Source organism: Bubalus kerabau, chromosome 6, assembly GCF_029407905.1.
Source record: "Bubalus kerabau isolate K-KA32 ecotype Philippines breed swamp buffalo chromosome 6, PCC_UOA_SB_1v2, whole genome shotgun sequence".
NCBI classification, from domain to species: domain Eukaryota; kingdom Metazoa; phylum Chordata; class Mammalia; order Artiodactyla; family Bovidae; genus Bubalus; species Bubalus kerabau.
Window position 1 is genome coordinate 80,168,678 of NC_073629.1, and position 21,342 is coordinate 80,190,019.

A 21,342-nucleotide genomic window follows, 5' to 3' on the forward strand; every position below is an offset into this window, starting at 1 on the left:
TTGCCATGAAAGCTGAATTCTATTTTCCCAGTTTTATAGGTAGAAAGCCAACCCTGCTTCAAGGAAAACTTGGGAAATTAATGATATATTTGTTAAATTCTAGAGTTTTCTGAGAAAATCTATTATAGACATAAGTGCAAATTATTAAAGTTGACTAATTGTTTCATAAGTAGCTTGAAAGGAACTATCTTCATAAATGTAAGCTTTACTATGATAATTGCATTTTCAGATTGCAGTGTTTTAGGGAAGGATTATGTAGTGTATAATTGATTTAAGTAATTATGAAGATAATTACAAGGGTTAAAAATATTGATTCCAGCCTTTTCCAAAGGACAATCAATTTATACCCAAAAAGTATATATAAATATTTGTTCTCCATCAGATTTGACCCTAACATTCTAATATTTGTTTTATGATATACTATGACACAGAAGAAAGGTATGTATATTGTTAATTCAGATGATAAACTTTCTATTGAATTTTGTTTTGTCCTGGTTTCAAATCCCTGCATCTTCCTATCCATGAAAATAAATAACAAATTAGACAGATTCATATTAAGATGAATTGAATAAAATAAAATTTAAACCTTATCCTTAAAAAAAAAGTTTTGAACCTCAAAAATGTTTGAAGTTCTAAAAGGTATACAGCATCTAAAATGAAATATTATATACTTGGGGTTTAAAAAAATTGAAAAAAGGACCTTCTGAAAATTAAGTCCTTGTGCCCAGGAACAGTTCTTGGGGTTTGGAACATCTTCCCAAAACAACTTTTTCATTCTACAAAGGATAAACAAGGCATTAGAATTAGAGAACATTCACATTGAAAATGTTAACAGTTAATAAGCGACCAACTAGAAACTAAGTCTACCAGACTGGTTATGCTACAGTAGGATCAAATTTACTTTCATATGCCATCACAGGAAGATTTCTACCAACTTTATGTCTAGACCAAAGTTAATGATCACTATAATAATAATTACAAAATAGCTAACATTTATTGAAAACTGTATGCCTAGCCCTGTGCTAAATACTTTGCACAGGCCCCATCAGCTCACTTGATTGGAAGATGAATTCAGATTCTAAAATCACTTTTCCCTCTTCACTGCTAGAAGACAAAACTTTCTGTAGAGATTTGCCACGTGTGAAATAACCTCAATGGTCTGGACCTCTCAGCACAGAGTGATGGGGCACATAAAGAACCATTCAAGCAGGTCAAATGAGACAGAAAGGAGCCACACAGTGCTAAAATTTAAAAAGCAGAATGCCTACTAACCATAAGTGAATTGACTGTTCCAAATAAATTTTCGCAACTAAAAGTCCTCAACCTAAATTTACAATTCTGAAAGCCATTCCTGTCACCTCTATGAATATACTGCCTAGGCTTTTCTGTTATAAGCTTGTTATTTCATGAATGTATATACATTTGTTGAAAATCTAATTTCTTCCCTGAGGCTTATGTGTGCTAGCAAAATGCAGTGTGGATTCCTGAAATAAGGAATCCTTTTTCTTCTTATGCCATCTTATTGTATACTGAATACATATAAAATATTTAGCATATTTTAGTGTTTCTGATTTGGGTTTAAAATGGTTTAAATATGCTTGAGATTTTTAACACCACATACAATACCTTTGATGTGATACTGACAATGTTCCAAGCAATAAGATTGAGGAGGAAATTATTATTGGCACGATTACATATAGATCTGCATCATGCTGGTGTTTTTCATCATCTGAAAAAGAAAAAATTCACACAACTCAGAATCTTGAGGAAGTAATATCTTTCTGTATCAAAAATCATAACAGACCTTTTTCTGATTTCACCATAAATCTGAATGACCTTTAAAGATACCAAAATCAGAAAGACATAAGCATAGCTTTGATCATAAAATAATTACTCTTTTGTTCAGAATTATGGTTCTCGTAATGTAGCAAAACATTTTCTCAAAAGTATTTATTTGCCAGCTCTCTCCATCTGATCATTTTTCAATTATATGAATCAAAGTGTCAGTTAAAGTTGTTATGATGACTCTGAGTCAGTCATCTGCTTCTGGAGAAGGCATTCTACAAGACCCATCAACTTCTATCTTGTTCACTTCAGACACATTGACTTCTTTGTTGCTTCTTGGACCACCAAGCATGCTCACTCTTCAGGGTCTTTGCACTTGCTATCCCCTTGCTCAAATGCCCCCTTTGTCCTTGCAGGACTTATCACCTTCTTAGAGAAAAAGACCATCATTTTTGGCTACCATTACTGCTCAGACAGTAAAGAATATGCCTGCAGTGTGGATAGACCTGGATTCAATTCCTGAATTGGGAAGATCTCTTGAAGAAGGAAACAAATGACAACCCACTCCAGTATTCTTGCCTGGAAAATTCCATGGGGTCACAAAGAGTAGGACATGATTGAGCGACTAACACACACACTAAAGCACCACATTTTAACTCTATCCCTTCATTTTACTTTTATTTTAATTTCATATACTTATTTCTATATGACACTATATTATTTGTTTATTGTCTGTCATTTGAGTACTGGAGTTTAAGCTCCATTTAGGGCACAGACTGATGTTCAATATTCAATCCCCAATGCTTAGAACAGTGTTCAATATATATTTGCTGAACAGTACATTAATGAAGTTATATATAATTATTTTACTTCTAAAACCAAATAAAATATTTCTCTCTTAAAACTTCATTATTGGGTCACTTAGATTTTAAAACAACTTGAAAAATAATAGTAAAATCAAAATCTTCACGCTCCAAGTACAGTAAGATGAGTCAGAAATATGACACCCAGTGAAATTTTTTCTATACCTTTCTCTCCAGTTTTATTTTCAGAAAAATTTTCCTTTAGAAGATAATGAAAATTTAAAGACTCCATAAGTATGTCAAAGCTTATTGTTTGGGGTAGGTGTGTTTATATTAATTGTGCAGCAAATTAATATTTTTTCAATTAACCTTTATGATGCTATATTTTGTGGCATAGCTGGGTATTTCCATTTTTGTTTCCATCAACTTTCTGATGTGAAGAGCAGACTCATTAGAAAAGACTCTGACGCTGGGAAAGATTGACAGCAAGAGGAGAAGGGGGTAACAGGATGAGATGGTTGGATGGCATCACTGACTCAATGGACATGAATTTGAGCAAACTTTGGGAGATAGTGAAGGACAGGGAAGTCTGGCGTGATGCAGTCCATCGGGTTGCAAAGAGTTGGAGACAACTTAGCAACCAAACAGCAATCAACTTTCTACCCAATTTGAGACTGAAAGTGTTACTTACCAATACAGGAACACAATATCATGCCTGATTATTCTTAATGACACCATGGAACCATATTCCCTTAACACAGTCACCCATGACACATCTACAGAAGACTCTGGGCTCTTCCATGATTCCATCAGAAACAGAATAATCAGATGGCAGCATTATTGCTAACTAAGGAAGAAACCACATATCTGTGTAAAAGGAAACTAAAAGTAAAAATTTTTACCTTGAGCAAAACTATTAATTATCTTCGGTTTCCCTACTCCTTCCATAAATATTGGGTAAAGACTGAACTGATACTTCTCAATGGGGATAAAATGATCTGAGGAGAAAAAAATATTTTAAAGAGTCATCCCTACTGAATTAATATTAATAAGTGAAATCTATATAAAAGTTTTAAGTGGCTCATATTTTCATGCATATAAAACTGATGATTTATGGATTGAAACTGGATTGAAAACTGATGACTGCTATCTATGGACTGAAATATAATTGGGGAGTTTCAAAGACAATCTGAGCACTCTAAATTCTCATAGTAACACCAATAATTTTCCAAATAATGTTTTAAAAATCTCACCCAGAGATAGAAAATCGCAATTTTTCAAAGGCATGTTCCAGCGACAGTCAGTTTGTTCAAGTTCGGGCTGTATGAGCTGTTCCATTTCCCTTTCCTGGACAATCTGCTCTACCTCTTTTTCCACCAGATCAAAGCCAGCAATATTCCCTTTCCATAAGAATTCAGTTTACTCAGCTTCCCTATTCAAGGGAGTTGGGAGATTAAAGTCTTAGGAGATCCTATGTAAAGAGCTTGGGAATGGGACCAGGAATCTTTGTACATATCCAGGTGTCTAGATCTATGGAAGATGACCATCGCCATAGCAAAGCTCAAAATGGATCTATCGGTGATCTATCATTTTCACAAATGCTAATGACACGCAAATATTATTCCACGAGAGATAAATCCCTTTGAAGCACAGAGTAACCACCTGGACAACAGTAATAATGAACTTAATTTAGTTCTCCATCAGTCATTTGTTTCTCTTTACTCTGAAGCTAAATTCTAGGGTTTTTGGAATGAAAAGTATGAGCCATGACATTGTAAACAGTACTACGGCAATCCTTAGCTTCCCTGATTAAAGCTTACTCAGGCTTGGAGATTCTGTACTGCACACTTACATTTTTGTACTTTATTCACCTTACAGGGTAACTGGTCTACTTTTGGGAAATTATGAATCAGACCTTTAGCCTGGCCCTCCAACTCATTGCTAGTGGCAACATAAGTTGGTATACAATTTGGGAAAACAATTTGGCAGTAGATATCAAAAGCTGTTAAAACTCATTTTTTTTAAAAAAAAAGGTTAAACTGGAAGCAACATAAATGTTCTCAAATAAATAAATGGTTTAAGTATATTTTGTAGTAAAATGCTATATAATCATTAATGATGGTTAAAGGATTGGGGATAAAATAGAAACGTGTTTGTGATATATCAAAGGAACCAACCAGAAGAAAAGTTATAAATGATACAATATGATTACAACTATAAATATTTAAGTGAAAAACAAATGAAATAGAATTAATTGCTGGTGACAAGGTGACAGAATTAAAGGTAATAAGATGGATTATCTATATTTTTGAAGTTTCCATTAACTGTGTTATTTGAATTAATAATCTGTAGGGTCATATTAACCCATAGGAAAAACTTATCAAAATACAGTAAGCTTACCATGGACATAATACTTCTTAACAGAGGAAGGGATTCTAAGCCATTTAATTTCACTGTCTTCATTAAGAATTTTCCACTCAAGAATAAAATACATCAGATTGTAATCGCTGGGTGACAGCATCCAGGAAAGAATTACACAACTGCTGTTTAAAGGGTAAGCACTGAGTGACTGCACGATATTCACTGAGGGGAAAAGAAGGAAATTTATTTTTAACTTCATAATGAATGAAAATCTCCAAATTGTCCTTAGGAACATAAAACTTAGTGAAAAAGGAAGAAGGAAGAGAAAGCAGATATTTACACAAATAAATATAAAACATGGCAACTATTTTTGTATCACAGAAGTCATATAAGCAGAGAGATGTGAAAATATATGCTATTGATAAATAAGATTCTACCTAAAATCCAAATTGGATATGGTCAAAAGATGTTCTCTTCTGTAGTAATATACAAGCCTACTAATCATCCTAATTCCCCCCAACTCTTCTCTCCCACTGATGGAATCATGCTTTCAAAGCATAAAACTAATCATTTTAACACCCTCTGCACAGAGTTCCACTTCAAAACCTCCAGACTTCCACAAGTGAGGACAAAATTCTCATCACGCCTACAATGCCCTAAGGGCCGTGTCTCAGCACATCTGTCGGCTTTGCTGCACACACACACACACACACACACGCACGCACGCCCCTGGTGATCCTCCTTCATGTCCTCTCCTGGACCGCAGGATTTTTGGTCAGACTGTTCCTCTCTCAGGGGAGCTCTTCTTCCCACCTTTCATGGAAGTTCAATTCCTATACCGCATCCTCAAGAAAACTTCTCTGACCCTCAATACTGGTTTAGGCTCCTATATTTTTTCTTTTATAAAATTATATTCCTTCCCTAGGAACATGCATCTCAGTTTGTAAATAGGCATTAACTTATATGATTATTTGATTAAAGTCTGTCTCATCTATTGAACTCTGTGAGACCATTATAATTTTACCCACATTGGAATTTCTACCGCCTAGCATAGTGCAGCATTAAACAAATATTTCTATTAATAGAATATATTGATTGAGAATATTTTTAGTGTAAAATACAGTGCAAATGCTTTGAAACTTACATAAAGTTTATACTATATGTACACAAGTAATCACAATACAAGGCAGGATATAAAATACCATAGAAAAGTTAGAAAGTATTCTGAGAACTAAAAAAAAGGATAGGACACATCTAAGTAAAGCAATAAGCAAATATTTCAGGAAGGTACATGATTAGTAGAGGGAAGTGAAATTTGAATTTTTCATTAAAAATTGTACTTTGAATATACTATACAAGCTACAAGCTCCTATATAAAGTGGTTCTTAATTTCCTTGATTAATCAAATATATCAAAATTAATACGAGGGTTCATCACATATTAAATGAAATACAAGTTATTTTCAAATCTAAGCAATTACTTGTACCTATCTAATGTTATACTATCACATATATACATGTAGTATATATGACACACATGTGTGTATTTTACCTATTAATATATGTGTGTGTATATATATGGACTCATTATATACATATGTATATACATATATAAAGAGAGAGAGAGAGAGATTCATTCACCTACAACCCGCACTGGCCCAGAAGTTTAAAGTTTTAGATTTATCAGAACATTCACATTTATTACAGTACTATTTCAACAATGTTCTACCATGTGAAAACCCATGGACAGCATCACATAATCAGGATATACACTTACATTATTTTTTAGACAAAACAGAGATAAAAGGTTAAAAAGAGACTGATTCAGGGAATTGTAAGCTTCTTGGAAGATCATTTAGAATGGGAGGGGTTTGCAAAGATTAAATATTAAAAGGAGCACAGGTTTAATACCCTATACCTTTTCTTACCTTTGCTGATAGACCGTGAGAATGTTAAATTAAAATTTGCAGAAGAAGCACCAATTGAATTGATGGCCAGCACCATAACAGAATGTGCTTGTTCTGTCCAAAGGAAAGTGAGTTTAGTGTGGTTTCCCACATCTTCCAACCACGTTCCATTGTGGGAAGTATGATGTTTTACCACGTATCTTCTTACACTGCACAATGAGTCATTTTTCATCAGGGGCTATGGTAAACACAAAAGTTGATTAGCTGAAGGGCTACAGTGCTTTTTATACAAGCCGAGCTCCTGGAACTCTTCTTAAACATTTCCCATTGGTAGGCAGGGGCCAGACCAGAGCAAGCCCTGATGAATTCAAGGCTGAAGTGTGGGCTGCCCTGACAGCCTCCCTGAAGCTGTCTGGGTGACTATGGAACATGGGAAACTTGTTTTCTCCTTACGGATTTTTTTTTTTCTTTAAGACTCAGAGAATAAATCACTTGAAGATAATGAAGTATGGATATAAATGGGATACTTTTCTACCAGGAAGTTTCACTCTAATTTTAGAGAAAAGAAAGACTAATAGGGAGTTGAGAGTTTCTTCATCTAAAAAGCAAAAAAAAAAGGAGTAACCCTTTGTTTCTGTAAAGCAGAAATGAGAAAGAGCTGAAAAGAAATTAATCACCACTTCTATTAATCTTAGTAAGACTGGTCATTTTTTTTCTTCCCATGACATGCTGACACTACAAATCACAGAGAGCATCAGGACAGTGTACAAGGCACCCCAGAACATCTGTCCTGTAGTTAAAAAAATCATACCAGGGCACCGAGATGCCAGTGTAAAATACATTCTTAGTACAATTCTATCCTTCCATCCTACAGAGCATCAACAATACATCCCACTTTTGCTGTCTCCTTCACCTGTTTCAGGTAAGAATTAACTGCTACTAATACCTTGTCAGCCTTTAGAAAGCTTGGCACTATACAACAGACTAAAGCAGTGCTTCTCATTTTTTTGTCATTGAGATTCTTCTTCGAAGTCAGAAATTGGGAAACAAATACAAACACACATAACTACATCCCTGCAGGTCTTGGAAGAACCTGGGTAGGTGGTGAGAAGATATTAGCAGCCACTGCAAGAAATAAGGGCTTCCCTGGTGGCTCAGAAGGTAAAGTACCCGCCTGCAACATGGGAGACCTGGGTTCAATCCCTGGGTTGGGAAAGTCCCCTGGAGGAAGGCATGGCAACCCACTCCTTGCCTGGAGAATCCCCATGGATAGAGGCCCCTGGCAGGCTACAGTCCATGGGGTCACAAAGAGTTGGACACCACTGAGCAACTAAGCACAGCACAGCAAGAAATAAATGAAAAATCATACATATGTTGCATTTTGTTTTTTAAACAATCTGTCAGTTTTCATATACAAAGGTTTACTTTTGTAACCCTCAAGTAAAATTGATGGTAAACTTCCTTACTTTCTAGTCCTGCAAGTTACTCTAGGCTCATCTTGTGTATTTCCTGCCCCAGACCTATTACCAAGCATTTTTTCACAGAGCCTTAGTTTCTTTATTGAAGAATAGTACTAGAAACAAATCTGAGAATGTTGCTTACTACCAGAATATGGCTTTCTCGGTTGACAGATTAAGGAAATGCATGTGTGTGTATTATATCTATATACACACATATCTATGAAAATTTCTCAATCAATAGCCAGACAAAAGATAAAAGAGAACTATAATTACAAGCTATAATGGAAACATAATTAACCTAACAATATAAAATAATTACATACAATTTAGGGGGCTAAGTAGAGTGATATGGTAAGTGGAAGTGCATGCATGCACATATTTTCATCCGCCCAGCCAGTTTGTCTTTTGGTTGGTGCATTTAACCCATTTACATTAAGGTAATTATTGATATGTATTATCTATTACCATTTTCTTAATTGTTTAGGGTTTATTTTGTGTAGGTCTTTTCCTTCACTTGTGATTCCTGCCTAGAGAACCTCTTTTATCATTTGTTATAAAGCTGACTTGATATTGCTGAATTCTCTTAACTTTTGCTTGCCTGGAAAGCTTTTGATTTCTCCAACAAATCTGAATAAGAGTCTTGCTGGGTAGAGTATTCTTGGTTGGAGGTTCTTCCCACTGAAAATTTCTATGTGAATCTATCTGTATCCACATTAAGCTAAACATGAGTTCATACCCTAGCCCATTACCACATGGATCATTCTTTGCTTATCTATAATCAGTTAAACGGTAACAAACTTGAGTCCTTCTTACCACCCATCATCCAATACTTAATTGTTCAATTCCAATTTATATATCTAAGGAATGATGCTAAAGCTGAAACTCCAGTACTTTGGCCACCTCATGCGAAGAGTTGACTCATTGGAAAAGACCCTGATGCTGGGAGGGATTGGGGGCAGGAGGAGAAGGGGGCGACAGAGGATGAGATGGCTGGATGGCATCACTAACTCGATGGACGTGAGTCTGAGTGAACTCCGGGAGTTGGTGATGGACAGGGAGGCCTGGCGTGCTGCGATTCATGGGGTCACAAAGAGTCGGACACGACTGAGCGACTGATCTGAACTGAACTGAATGATACCAAAACTGTTAACCCATACCTTGTGAGAAAAATGACTTTACCAACTAGAATACAGTGGTTATGTACAGTTCCTTTTGACTTTATTCTTAAAAATCTACTCATTAAAAAGGTTGCCTAGGCCTAGACCTTTTTTGCCCAGCTCTTTCAGCGAGGTTATTTCATATACTTGTAGTACAGTTAGATTCTCTTGTTGCAGCCTAAACTCCATTCTAGGATTCTCCAACCTCCTAATGATTTCTCTTTAATTTGTATACATTAAGGTTTTCTCTTTATGCTATAAGGTTTTATGAATTTTTAGAAATACATAAGGCTATGCAGCATGTAGTAGTGTTGGCATTATACTGTACATAGCCATTTCATATTGTCTTTTTAAATTTAGTCATACTAAATTTGAGGTTCCTTCATGCCTTTTTATGACTTTGATAGCGCATTTCTTTTTAGTGCTGAATAATCTTCCATTTGGAGAAAGCAATGGCACCCCACTCCAGTACTCTTGCCTGGAAAATCCCATGGATGGAGGAGCTTGGTAGGCTGCAGTCCATGGGGTCGCGAAGAGTCTGACACGACTGAGCGACTTCACTTTCACTTTTCACTTTCATGCATTGGAGAAGGAAATGGCAACCCACTCCAGTGTTCTTGCCTGGAGAATCCCAGGGATGGGGGAGCCTGGTAGGCTGCCGTCCATGGGGTCACACAGAGTCGGACATGACTGAAGTGACTTAGCAGCAGCAGCATGTACTCACTAGGACAATATTATACCAAATAGTTTCACCATCATAAAAAATCCCCTGTTCTTCATCCATTCAAACCTTTCCCCATCAACCAAACACCTGGAAACCATTGATCTTTTTGCTGTCTCTATAGTTGCATCACTTCATGGGAAATAGATGGGGAAACAGTGGAAACAGTGTCAGACTTTATTTTTCTGGGCTCCAAAATCACTGCAGATGGTGACTGCAGCCATGAAATTAAAAGACGCTTACTCCTTGGAAGGAAAGTTATGACCAACCTAGACAGCATATTCAAAAGCAGAGAAATTACCTTGCCAACAAAGGTTCGTCTAGTCAAGGCTATGGTTTTTCCTGTGGTCATGTATGGATGTGAGAGTTGGACTGTGAAGAAGGCTGAGCATCGAAGAATTGATGCTTTTGAACTGTGGTGTTGGAGAAGACTCTTGAGGGTCCCTTGGACTGCAAGGAGATCCAACCAGTCCATTCTAAAGTAGATCAGCCCTGGGATTTCTTTGGAAGGAATGATGCTAAAGCTGAAACTCCAGTACTTTGGCTACCTCATGTGAAGAGTTGACTCATTGGAAAAGACTCTGATGCTGGGAAAGATTGGGGGCAGGAGGAGAAGGGGACGACAGAGGATGAGATGGCTGGATGGCATCACTGACTCGATGGACATGAGTCTGAGTGAACTCCAGGAGTTTGTGATGGACAGGGAGGCCTGGCGTGCTGTGATTCATGGGGTCGCAAAGAGTCGGACACGACTGAGCAACTGATCTGATAGTTACATCTGTCTTTTCTTGAATGTCATCTAAGTGGAATCATAATGTATCCCTTTACACAGGCTTCTAGCACTTAGCAACATTCATTTAAGACTCATCCATATCTTTTGTGGCTTTATATTCTTTTTATCACTGAAAATCATTCCCAGGCAGCACTAGTGGTAAAGATCCCACCTGCCAATGCTAAGAAATGCAGGTTTGATCCCTGGGTCAGGAAGATCCCCTGGAGGAGGGCATGGCAACCCACTCAACTCATTCTTTTCCAGAGAATCCCATGAACAGAGGCGCCTGGTGGGCTACAGTCCATAGCGTTACAAAGAGTCAGACAGGACTGTAGAGACTTAGCACACACACACATTATTCCATTATATGAAAGTACCAAAGTTTTTTTATAAGAATCTATCAAACTATATTCCAAAGTGGTTGTGCAATTTTGCATTACCGCCGGCAAAGAATAAAAGTTCCTGTTGCTTCACATTCTAGTCAGCAATTTATTGTGAGTTTTTTGGATTTTAACCACCCTAAAAAGTATGTATTGTATCTCATTGTTGTTCTAGTATGGATTTCCCTAATGACAAATGATGTTTGTAAGGACTGAATGTTTGTATCCCTTGAAGATTCTAACAAAAAAAATACATTCACTTGGGACAGAAATCAATTCATTTGGGAGAAAGAATGCTTTCAAAATTGTTAAGTTCTATACTCATTGTTTTTAGAAATATCTGTTGTATATTTGCCATCATACAGAAAGAACAATCTCAATGTCCTTGAGGTATGTAGGGAAGGCCATGTTTACTCTGGTTAGGATTAAACACTAATGGAATTTTTTGGACTTGAAGGAACACTAGATATTACCCAGTCCAATCTTATGTTGATAGAGATGAGGGAACTGCGGGTGAAAGGTCTAAGTGACTGTCAACATAACACTGATTAACTACACCATGTCAAGCCAAAAACAGAATTAAAGTCCCCAAACTCCAGACCAGTGCTTCCTCCACTCTACATCTCGGCTCTCTGTAATCAACATCTTCAAACGGAAGTAAATTTGGGATTGCAGAGTTTACAAAAGATGGTATTATTGAGTAAATCTTTTTACAATGAAACAAATCTTTCAGGATACAGAAGTAAAATTTTAAAAACATAAAAATCAGGAATACCTTCCAAAGCAAAGTGACATTTCTCTCTTTTTTAGTGGTGTCTTCACTAATTATTCTCCAAAATTCAGGTCCTCTGATAGGAACTGCAAAATGACAAGGAGCCCAAGTTGTACATATGATCTTAGAAGGATTATCTTTCAGTCATATTTGAAGCACATACTTAGGCATTTTTAAGACACATTCACAAAATCTCTACAGACCTTTCACATCCATGACAACTGTGTGGGCTGGAGTACTCCAATTACTCCAATATCCCAGTCCATCTAGCCTCTTACAGCGCACCTGGACAGTATAGACTGCACAGAGGTCTGGCACTGGGAGACTGGCAGATTTTAATTTTGCATCATATACCTCAAACATCTGTAAAATAAGTCAAATCATTAGACACATATGTAGCTAAAAGACCCTGAGGTGCATTTTATTTTAAACTCTAACACTATTCCAAAACTAAGAGAGAACTGACTTTGTGTTTTCTGACTTTAGAAATTTACTAGGCTTGCAATGTGAGTCCCTCCAAGTTAAGGATTGCCTTGGCATCTTGTTGTTTCCATCTCATGACAAGACTCGGACAAGAGTTCTTTTGCAACCTCACTTCCCAATCACCCTCTTACCCTAGTGCTAACCTCTGTCCACAGACTTTTAATAATTTTAACCTAGTGGTTAGATACGGCCTACTCTACAGGGCCTGTCTGATATTCAGTCTCTTCAATAAGTAGGTAAACTGTCACATTCAGCTGAAATCACTGTGATCTAGACATAATGGGAGCTCCTGCTATTTCTAGGTTTTGCAGGCTGCTGTCAGAAAGCCGAAACACAAAAGGTATCATATATTCACTTGCCACTGTGGGTGTCATTCTGGTTGTTTGATAAAAGCAGCTTCCAAACTGTGTCCCATTGAATATGTGTGTTAGAGGAAAAGAGATTCCTTGGTAAAATGAGTTTGAGAAACAGGAGGAAATGAAGTCACAAATGTTTCTTAAATTCAGGACTTCGCCAAACCTTTAACATGCAAAGTATCGTGATGCTACACTAGTGATGCAAGGCTTCCTAGACTTTATTTAATGTGATCTTTGCTCGAGAAACATTTTATGGGATCAGTGTTCTATAAAACACACCTTGGGAAATGATCAGTCACAGGACATTGCATTCCTTGAAAGGGTTAGCAGCTCAATGGATAGAACTTAGGCAAACTCCGGGAGATAGTGGAAGACAGGGAAGCCTGTTGTGCTGCAGTCAGTGGGACTGCAAAGAGTTGGACATGACTGAGCGACTGAACAACAACAAAAATTTAACAAAAAGAACTACAGAATACAGGAGGATGTATTTTTATGCCAGTAAAATAAATCTTATGCAATAAAATTCTTAAACAGTTATAAGAAATAATATTTAGTGAGGCAAGCTGAAGAAATTTCCAGGTAAAAAATACCTTCCATTGTACTTGTTTTCCACTTAAACCATAGCGAATTTGGAACTGAAGATTATTCTCTGGAAAGACCGGCTTTTCCCAAGATATTTTCAATAATCCAATTTTTACAGTAATTTCTGCTTTCACACTGGATGGAGGCAGTGGTTTCACTAGAAAAAAATTTAAAGTATTATGTAACAGTAATTTAAACAGTAACAATGTTTTTAAATGTTATTATGATTTTATAATCTTCCATTGTGCTTCCCAGGAGGCTCAGTGGTAAAGAATCCACCTGCCAAGCAGGAGATGCAAGTTCAATCCCTGGGTCAGGAAGATACTCTGGAGAAGGAAATGGCAACCCATTTCAGTATTCTTGCCTGGGAAATGCCATGGACAGAGGAGCCTGGCAGGTTATAGTCCATATGGTTATAAAGAGTCAGATACAACTTAGCAACAATAATCTTCCATACCTTCTATTTATAAAGCAACATCTCTTTCTCAGAATTTTCTCATTCATTGTCTCATTTTATTCCCTACAACTTTATGTGATACATAAGAAAAAGATAATGTCTATTTTGCAAATAGAGCTATTGATTGAAAAAAGGTCAATTCATTGTCCATGTCACTCTGCAAATTAATAGTAAGACCTGATTAGAAATGGAGCTATTGTCTCTGCATGCAAAAGATACCATACTGAACACATAAGAAATTTAATAGCAAACTCTGTTCTATATAGAACTTTAATTAAAAGCAAAAAACTATACAGTGAATCCATTTCCACACATGTGGTTTCAAACTTTTCTGTTTGTTAAAAGGTATTTCTAGGTTAAGGTCAGAGGTAGTCTTGCAGAGTAAAGCCTTGGTTCTCTACAGTCTGAGGAAAATAAGTTTTTTAAAGGTAGAAACAAAGGCAAAGAGAACAGATGGCAAGAGCTTTTTTAAAAAATAGTAAAAGACATTACTCAAACTCAATGTATTTGGGAACTAATATCTCAAAGCATAACCACAATAGTGTGAACATTTGAAGCTCCAGACTTCATCAACAATACTTCTTCAGACTGTGGATAACCAAAACTCTTAAACTTTTTTTTATTATTACTCAGTATCTCATGCTTATTCAGTTCCTCATATGCCAAGAAGACATTCTTCACCAACCAGTATGATGACATATTTTTCCCCTTTTGAAAAGGCATTAATAATTCCTCCTCAAGAAAAGAAGTATGAGCTTCCAAAAGATCCTAAGGCATTAAATCTGTGATTGCACTTGACTGAATCATGTGGACATCACATCTATATATTCCATGAATGCCTAGTTTGTACAAGGAATGATTTGAAGTACAATAGTTCATGTGATTCCCAGAATACTGACCTTAGGGAAGAAGAAGGAGTTTTCTACATTTTATACACGATTAAATAGTCTCGGAGCATTTAAGCAACTAGCCCAAGTTAACAAAGCTAGTAAAATGAGGAGCTGTCATTCCCAAAGTTGAATTTTCACAGTGTCTTCTAGTATATAGTAGGCAATGTAAGTCCAACTTAAATGCCTTATATTAGTACTAAAAAGAGTAACATCAAAAATTGTTTGGATATCAAACTGAATCCATGCTGCCGTCGTCACATAATAGATGCGCGGGTGTATCTGTGCATGTTTGTGGGGAGGGGTGTAGAAGAACTCTTTGCTACCCTAGGATATTTAGTATCAGAGAAGTACTCCTTACAATTAAATCACTTAAAATGGAACAAAACTAGTGAGGGTAGATCAATTAATTGGGACTTCATATTGAAAGAAAACTTTTTTGATTATGACAATTTCATCCTATATCTAATAAAATTTAGATTTGAAGTCAGATATGTATTAATTATCTGAAAATACAATGGACCAATATTAATTTTTGGTATAATTTCCCAAAAAAATAGTATACAGCATCAAAAGATACTCTTCTGTCTTTGCCAGACAATCATAAATGGGCCATTTTTCAAAGATTTCACAGTGATACTTGGAGCAATATACCAAAATTTCCAAGGGTTCTCTTTGTCCTTTGAAATCAAAATATCTTTTTAAAATACTATGATGGATGTCGTCGTCTTGATTATTTTCTCTTTATTTCACTTGAGTTATTTTGAATCCTTCTGCTTCCTACCCAGCTTTACAAATTTAAGCTTTGAGTTATGACTACTCAGATTTCAAAAATCATCAGAATATCCAAATTAAACTTTTAAATTAAAAACATCAGATGTTGCCATATGTATATTGAGAAAAAACATAAAGTAGTGTATTATTTAGAATAATATTAGTACCAAATTTCAAACCCAGTAACCAATATAACTCAGCAAATTATGTGCTAAACATATTCCTATTGTTAAAAAATTGTGCTATAAGTAAAATAAAAATTGTAAAATTGTCTAAGGCTGATTGTCTTTTCAATCTCACTGCAAATAGGAAAAAATTTTTTAATCTAGTGTGATCAGAAAATAGCAAAATTCAACTGTTACCCTGAATCAGTCTGAATCCAAATCTGCTAATAAAAATGAAGACATACATATAGTTTTTGACGTACCCACAGAATCAGGAATGACACAAGCTGGTGGAGAGTCCAGTGAGCCCAACGTGTGATTAATTCTAATCCACATTGTATAGCCAGATAATAGAAAGATTGGCTGAAATATGCATTCATAAAAACCATCTCTCTGCAAGTGGCAATCTTTGGGTTCAGATACAGAATGAATAGACGGAACATCAGAACAGTACAGGCTGCTCCTTAAAAGATACAAAAACAATCAATAAGTATACAACAATGATGAAAGCAATAAGATATCTGAGACTTCTTTGTTGTTTAAAATACACAGTTTTTGCTCCATCTAAAGGTAGTTGTTCTTATTGAAAAGGCATTTTTGAATTCCCAGCTATATTACAATCTTTCCATAAAAATAGAAAACATTTATTAAATATTTCACTTGACAGTAAGTGGGTATGCAATTGAAGTAAAGGACAATTTTCTAATAAGGACAGAAGGATCCAATTAGAGACAGGACTTACACCACTTTGGAAGCTATGCTAATATAGCTCAGTGATTGAATTTTTAAAACAAAGATCGTAAGTGGTAATGGGACATTCCTGAGATGGAAAAAAGATAAATTCCTTGCACTTTAAATTCTACCACAAATTGAAAACATAATTGATAGTAAATTATATCTTAATTGACATTTCCCTAATATATTCTAGTTCAAAGCAATATAATTAAAATAATACCAATTCTTGACTTTTATATATGGATCATATAGTCAGGTGAGCTTCCCAAGTGACCCAGTGGTAAAGAATTCACCTGCCAGTGCAGAGGAGACATGGGTTCAACCTCTGAGTTGGGAAGATACTCTGGAGAAGGAAATGGCACCCACTCCAGTATTCTTGCCTGAAGAATCCCATGGGTAGAGGAGCCTGATGGGCTACAGTCCATGAGGTTGCAAAGAGTTGGACACGACTGGGCATGCAGGCATATAGTCAGACATATCACTTATTTTCTCAAAGAAGAAAACTAAGAAAATATTTTTATAACCACATCCCAATCAACACTATACCTTAGAGAATATAAAGCATTTCACCTCTTCTTTGAAATAACTCTTCTGCCATTATTTGCTTTAAATATAGTAGTTAAGTGCTAAAAGTAGCAGTTACTATTTCCTTAGGAATGGGAGTAAGGAGGTTACATGAAAATGGAAAATCTATATTCTTCTGTCCCTTATTTTCCATTTTTTGTGACACCTTTTTCTTCCTATTTCCTCAAAATTACAACCATGTGTGAGTTTGTGTATGTGTGTGTGAAAGCCTGTGATGGGTGAGGTTAGACGAGAGAGTGGGATGAGGAGTCATCATCTTGTACAAAAGCACATTAGCAGTCCACTTGGAATTCAAAGATTAGCATCATTATCATTATGATAGATACAAACATTTATTGAATGTTTACCAGAAGAAATCATATCACTTAATTATAATTAAATAAGATATTATTAATTCTCACAGAAACCCTTCAAGTCCTATTATTTGTTCCATTGTACAGATAAGGAAAATGAAGCTTAGAGAGGTTAAAAATCTCGACCAAGCATATGCAGCTAGTTTCATGGTTCTTCTGAAAATACTAGGAAGATAAATGACTCAAACGCTTAGAGAACAGTCATCCACAAACACCACTGAAAATGTCATGGAAAGAAAGTAAAGAGATTACAAAAGTAATGTGGTATACAGTGAACATTCTATTGATTTTAAAGTACTCATATCAGGCAAGATGAAGACAGCTATTGTTCCCACATGAGAGATGAAGAAATTGCCCCGTTTTTTCTAATACTACGTAAGAATAGATTGGTAGCAGTAGGAATAGATCAGAACACATTATTTGAGAAAATGGATTTGTTTTTCAAGTAGAAACTTTAGATTTTAAGAATAAATGAGCACAGGATATAAAACTAAAAGTCCTGATACAAATGGAGACAGGGTGTTTAAGAGTATACATGTTCTTGAAAATTACTAAAGAGTATAATAAAAATTAAAATATGTCTATCTTGTCCTAATCGACACATTTTAGATAAAAGCATTTATACAGAGAAGGAGAATACTATAGGAAGACAATAAACTTAAATTCTTTTTAAAACAGAGAAGGGTAAAAAACAAATGAAATTATTCTTTACTAGACTAGTTTAATCATTATGAAATAAACAAAGTTATGGTTACCAAAGGGGAAATGAGGGAAGAAATAAATAATTTTGGAGTTTGGGATTAACAGATACATACTACTATTTATAAAATAGATAAACAACAAGGATTTACTATATAGCACAGAGAACTATATTCAGTATCTTATAATAACCTATAATGAAAAGAATCTGAGAAAGAATAGATACACACACACACACACACACACAGAATCACTTTGCAGCACACCTGAAACTAGTACAAGATAGTCAATCAACTATAGTTCAATTAAAAAAATAATCTTTCCTATTTATAAAAACCATTCATATTGTCTCTCACAATCTCTGTGCCACTACCTCCATTTTTTTCTAAAACCTTAATCTTCAGCAAATGATATGAGGCTTCTATAATCCTTCATATTTTCCTCTAGTCAATTCTCCAAGTCAAATTAAAAATGTATAGACATTAGTTTTGGGGATTTCATTCATTAACTACATACTAATTATTTCTCCACATTAAATGCAATTGTGGAGAGTTAACTGATATCAGAAAAAAATAATCTGACACAAAAACAAAATTACAACTTTTTGTGTGTGAATTTTTTCAAGAATCCCCAATTTATTTAACTCCTCAAAAATTTCCTAATTAAGTATATTCTACTTTCCTCTTTCAGGAGAAAAGAGGATACTACAAGAGTATCACTATCATGACATTTTTATAAGAAATGTTTATCTCACCATATCCACAGAAAAAAGAATAACAAAAATAATACATACCTATGATACCTCAGCTGCAAATTGCTTCCTGCAAGTGATTGGATTGCATTGGGTGACCATCTGCAAGTCATTTTAGTTAAGTACCCATCAGTTTCACATGATATATTGATATTGACATCTATTTAAAACACATTAAAATATTACTATAAAGCAAAAACACCAAAACATTTTTTAATGAAAATCACATTTCCTTAGCATCTTCAATGGGACTCTAAGACAGAGTCCATAATAAAAATGTACCTCATGGAAAACAAGAAGACAAGCCTGGGGTTCTTACCAATCACATACAGCTCAGCATAGCGATGGTGGCACTCGCGCTCACTGCAGCAGTACACTGCGTCATAGGTGAACTTGCCTCGGGGTTTGGTTGCATTCAAGTTGGGAAAAGTAACTTTGCTAATATGGTCATCCACAACATCATACTGGCTTTGAGGAATTCTCTCAGCTAAATTCAACCACCAAACAATCTTGTTTGAGGAAACGATCTTCTTTTCATTTTTATAGATACAGTGAAAAGAAATGTTAGACCCAACCGCTGTCAGAATTTTAGGTGGAAAATATATGACATCTGTAATGGGGGAAGAAAGATATGATATGAGATCAAGAAAGAAAGCATCACGTAAGTAATTGATAGCACGCAAAAAGGATTCACCAGGCATTCAGGATTATACTGCCCCAAATAAAATGAGTGTGCTGAGAGACTGCAGAACTGTAGCTATCCATTCATGAAGAGTTAGTAAGCATCCCAAGCATTCTCATTTTCAAATGACTTGAGTGCCCATAAATGTCTTCGGAATTTTCTAAGAACAGAGATTTACTCATTATAAAATATGTTTTAGTGAAAAACTGTCACTTTCTGATAGGCAGAAAATTAGTGAAAATGAAATATAGTCTAATTCTACCATGGCATGTCTTCCATCAGACTCTGCTTTCAGAATCAGCGAACCTTAGGCAGGTTCTCAATTCAAATCCCTACAAAGCAAAATCCTGAAGAATAAATGGTGATAGCCCTTCTCTTATTTGAATACATGAAAATTTCAAGTAAGCGAGTAGAGAAATAAGCTTTAAATAAGAAAACTTGTTAGGAAACGTAAAATCAATGATGCACCAGTAAACAAGGCAGGCAAAACTGCAAATACTGTTCTGTAACATCATTTTAAGTATTTAGTGCCAGTGTCCTGTGGCTGAGGAAAAGCGGAACCAATATTTCTCTAAAATATTATTCTTAACACCCATGCACTATTGCATAGTACTGTTTCAGTCTCCTATCACTGGAAACATTTTCTTTTTCTTTGTGTGCTCAGTCGTCTCCGACTCTGTGACCCAATGGACTGTTGCAGGCTCCTTTGTCCATGGAATTCTCCAGGCAAGAGTACTGGAGTGGGTTTCCACTTATATTCCCGATCCAGGAATCAAACCCATGTCTCCTGCACTGGCAGGTGGATTCTTTACCATTGCGCCACCTGAAGCCATAGTTAAGTCTCTATTTTTTTAATTAGAAACAGAATAAAAGTAAATGAATGTTTACACAGGAACAAATTATTTCTGCCATAATGCATTACGAAAACAGGATATTTCAGTTGTAAAATTTAAGGTAAGCTATTTTCTGCTGATGGGATATGAATACCTTTTTCCTTATATATCCTTTGAATTACCCTCAAAACAAATCCAAAAACTTTTATTAGTTCTTATTATTTTTCTCTTTTATGTAATAGCACGCTAAACTCCAATGTCTTAATATTTATGATCCATAGAGGATATTTGCATTTGCTATGTCTACAGTCAAGTATAAACAGGAAAAAAACTTCATAGCATGAAATTACTGGACAGAAGTTAGCCCTTATATTTATGAATATCACCTAGGGCAGCACTCGGGTAATTACTTACCACACACCTCATTACCAACTGCCTCAAGTCTCAATTCAGTTTTTTTAAAAAAGAATACAAATAAAATTTCCAAAATTAAATTGAAGCTTTAATTTGAAAGATAATAAAAAGCTCAAAGCATTTCACTTTGAAATTGAAGCCTAAGACTTAATTGAAAAACAGGATTAAAGTCACAGCATTTTCATGTAATTAAATGCTAAAATAGCTTTAAAAACAAGTTATTAAAAACCTGATGATCTATAAAATTTACATTGAACAAATGTGAAATTGATATGTGCTGACTGTTTAATTTTTAAAATAATATAAATATATCTATCTTTTATTCTCATGTGAGATACTACTACACTACAGTTTGTAAATTAAAACAACAATAATGATTTTCTTCCCATGACCAAATATCAATACCTTTACAGGATCTGCATTAATGAATTCTATTTAAAAAGGAAATTCTATTGACAAATATTAGTAAA

General features: G+C 35.3%; 1 protein-coding gene across 2 annotated transcripts in view; it reads right to left on the minus strand.

Annotated features, from left to right (window-relative positions):
* LEPR (leptin receptor) overlaps positions 1-21,342 on the minus strand; it is a 70,347-nt gene that overhangs the window by 13,165 nt on the left and 35,840 nt on the right. For both annotated transcript variants that reach the window (XM_055586929.1, XM_055586930.1), the window contains exons 7-17: positions 19,263-19,553; positions 18,986-19,103; positions 16,084-16,283; positions 13,547-13,695; positions 12,321-12,480; positions 12,121-12,203; positions 6,877-7,093; positions 4,989-5,171; positions 3,491-3,586; positions 1,627-1,729; positions 701-776 (exon numbers count right to left, since the gene is read on the minus strand). In XM_055586929.1, coding sequence (XP_055442904.1) covers positions 701-776; positions 1,627-1,729; positions 3,491-3,586; positions 4,989-5,171; positions 6,877-7,093; positions 12,121-12,203; positions 12,321-12,480; positions 13,547-13,695; positions 16,084-16,283; positions 18,986-19,103; positions 19,263-19,553 — 1,676 coding nt within the window. The remainder of the gene's footprint in view (positions 1-700; positions 777-1,626; positions 1,730-3,490; positions 3,587-4,988; positions 5,172-6,876; positions 7,094-12,120; positions 12,204-12,320; positions 12,481-13,546; positions 13,696-16,083; positions 16,284-18,985; positions 19,104-19,262; positions 19,554-21,342) is intronic.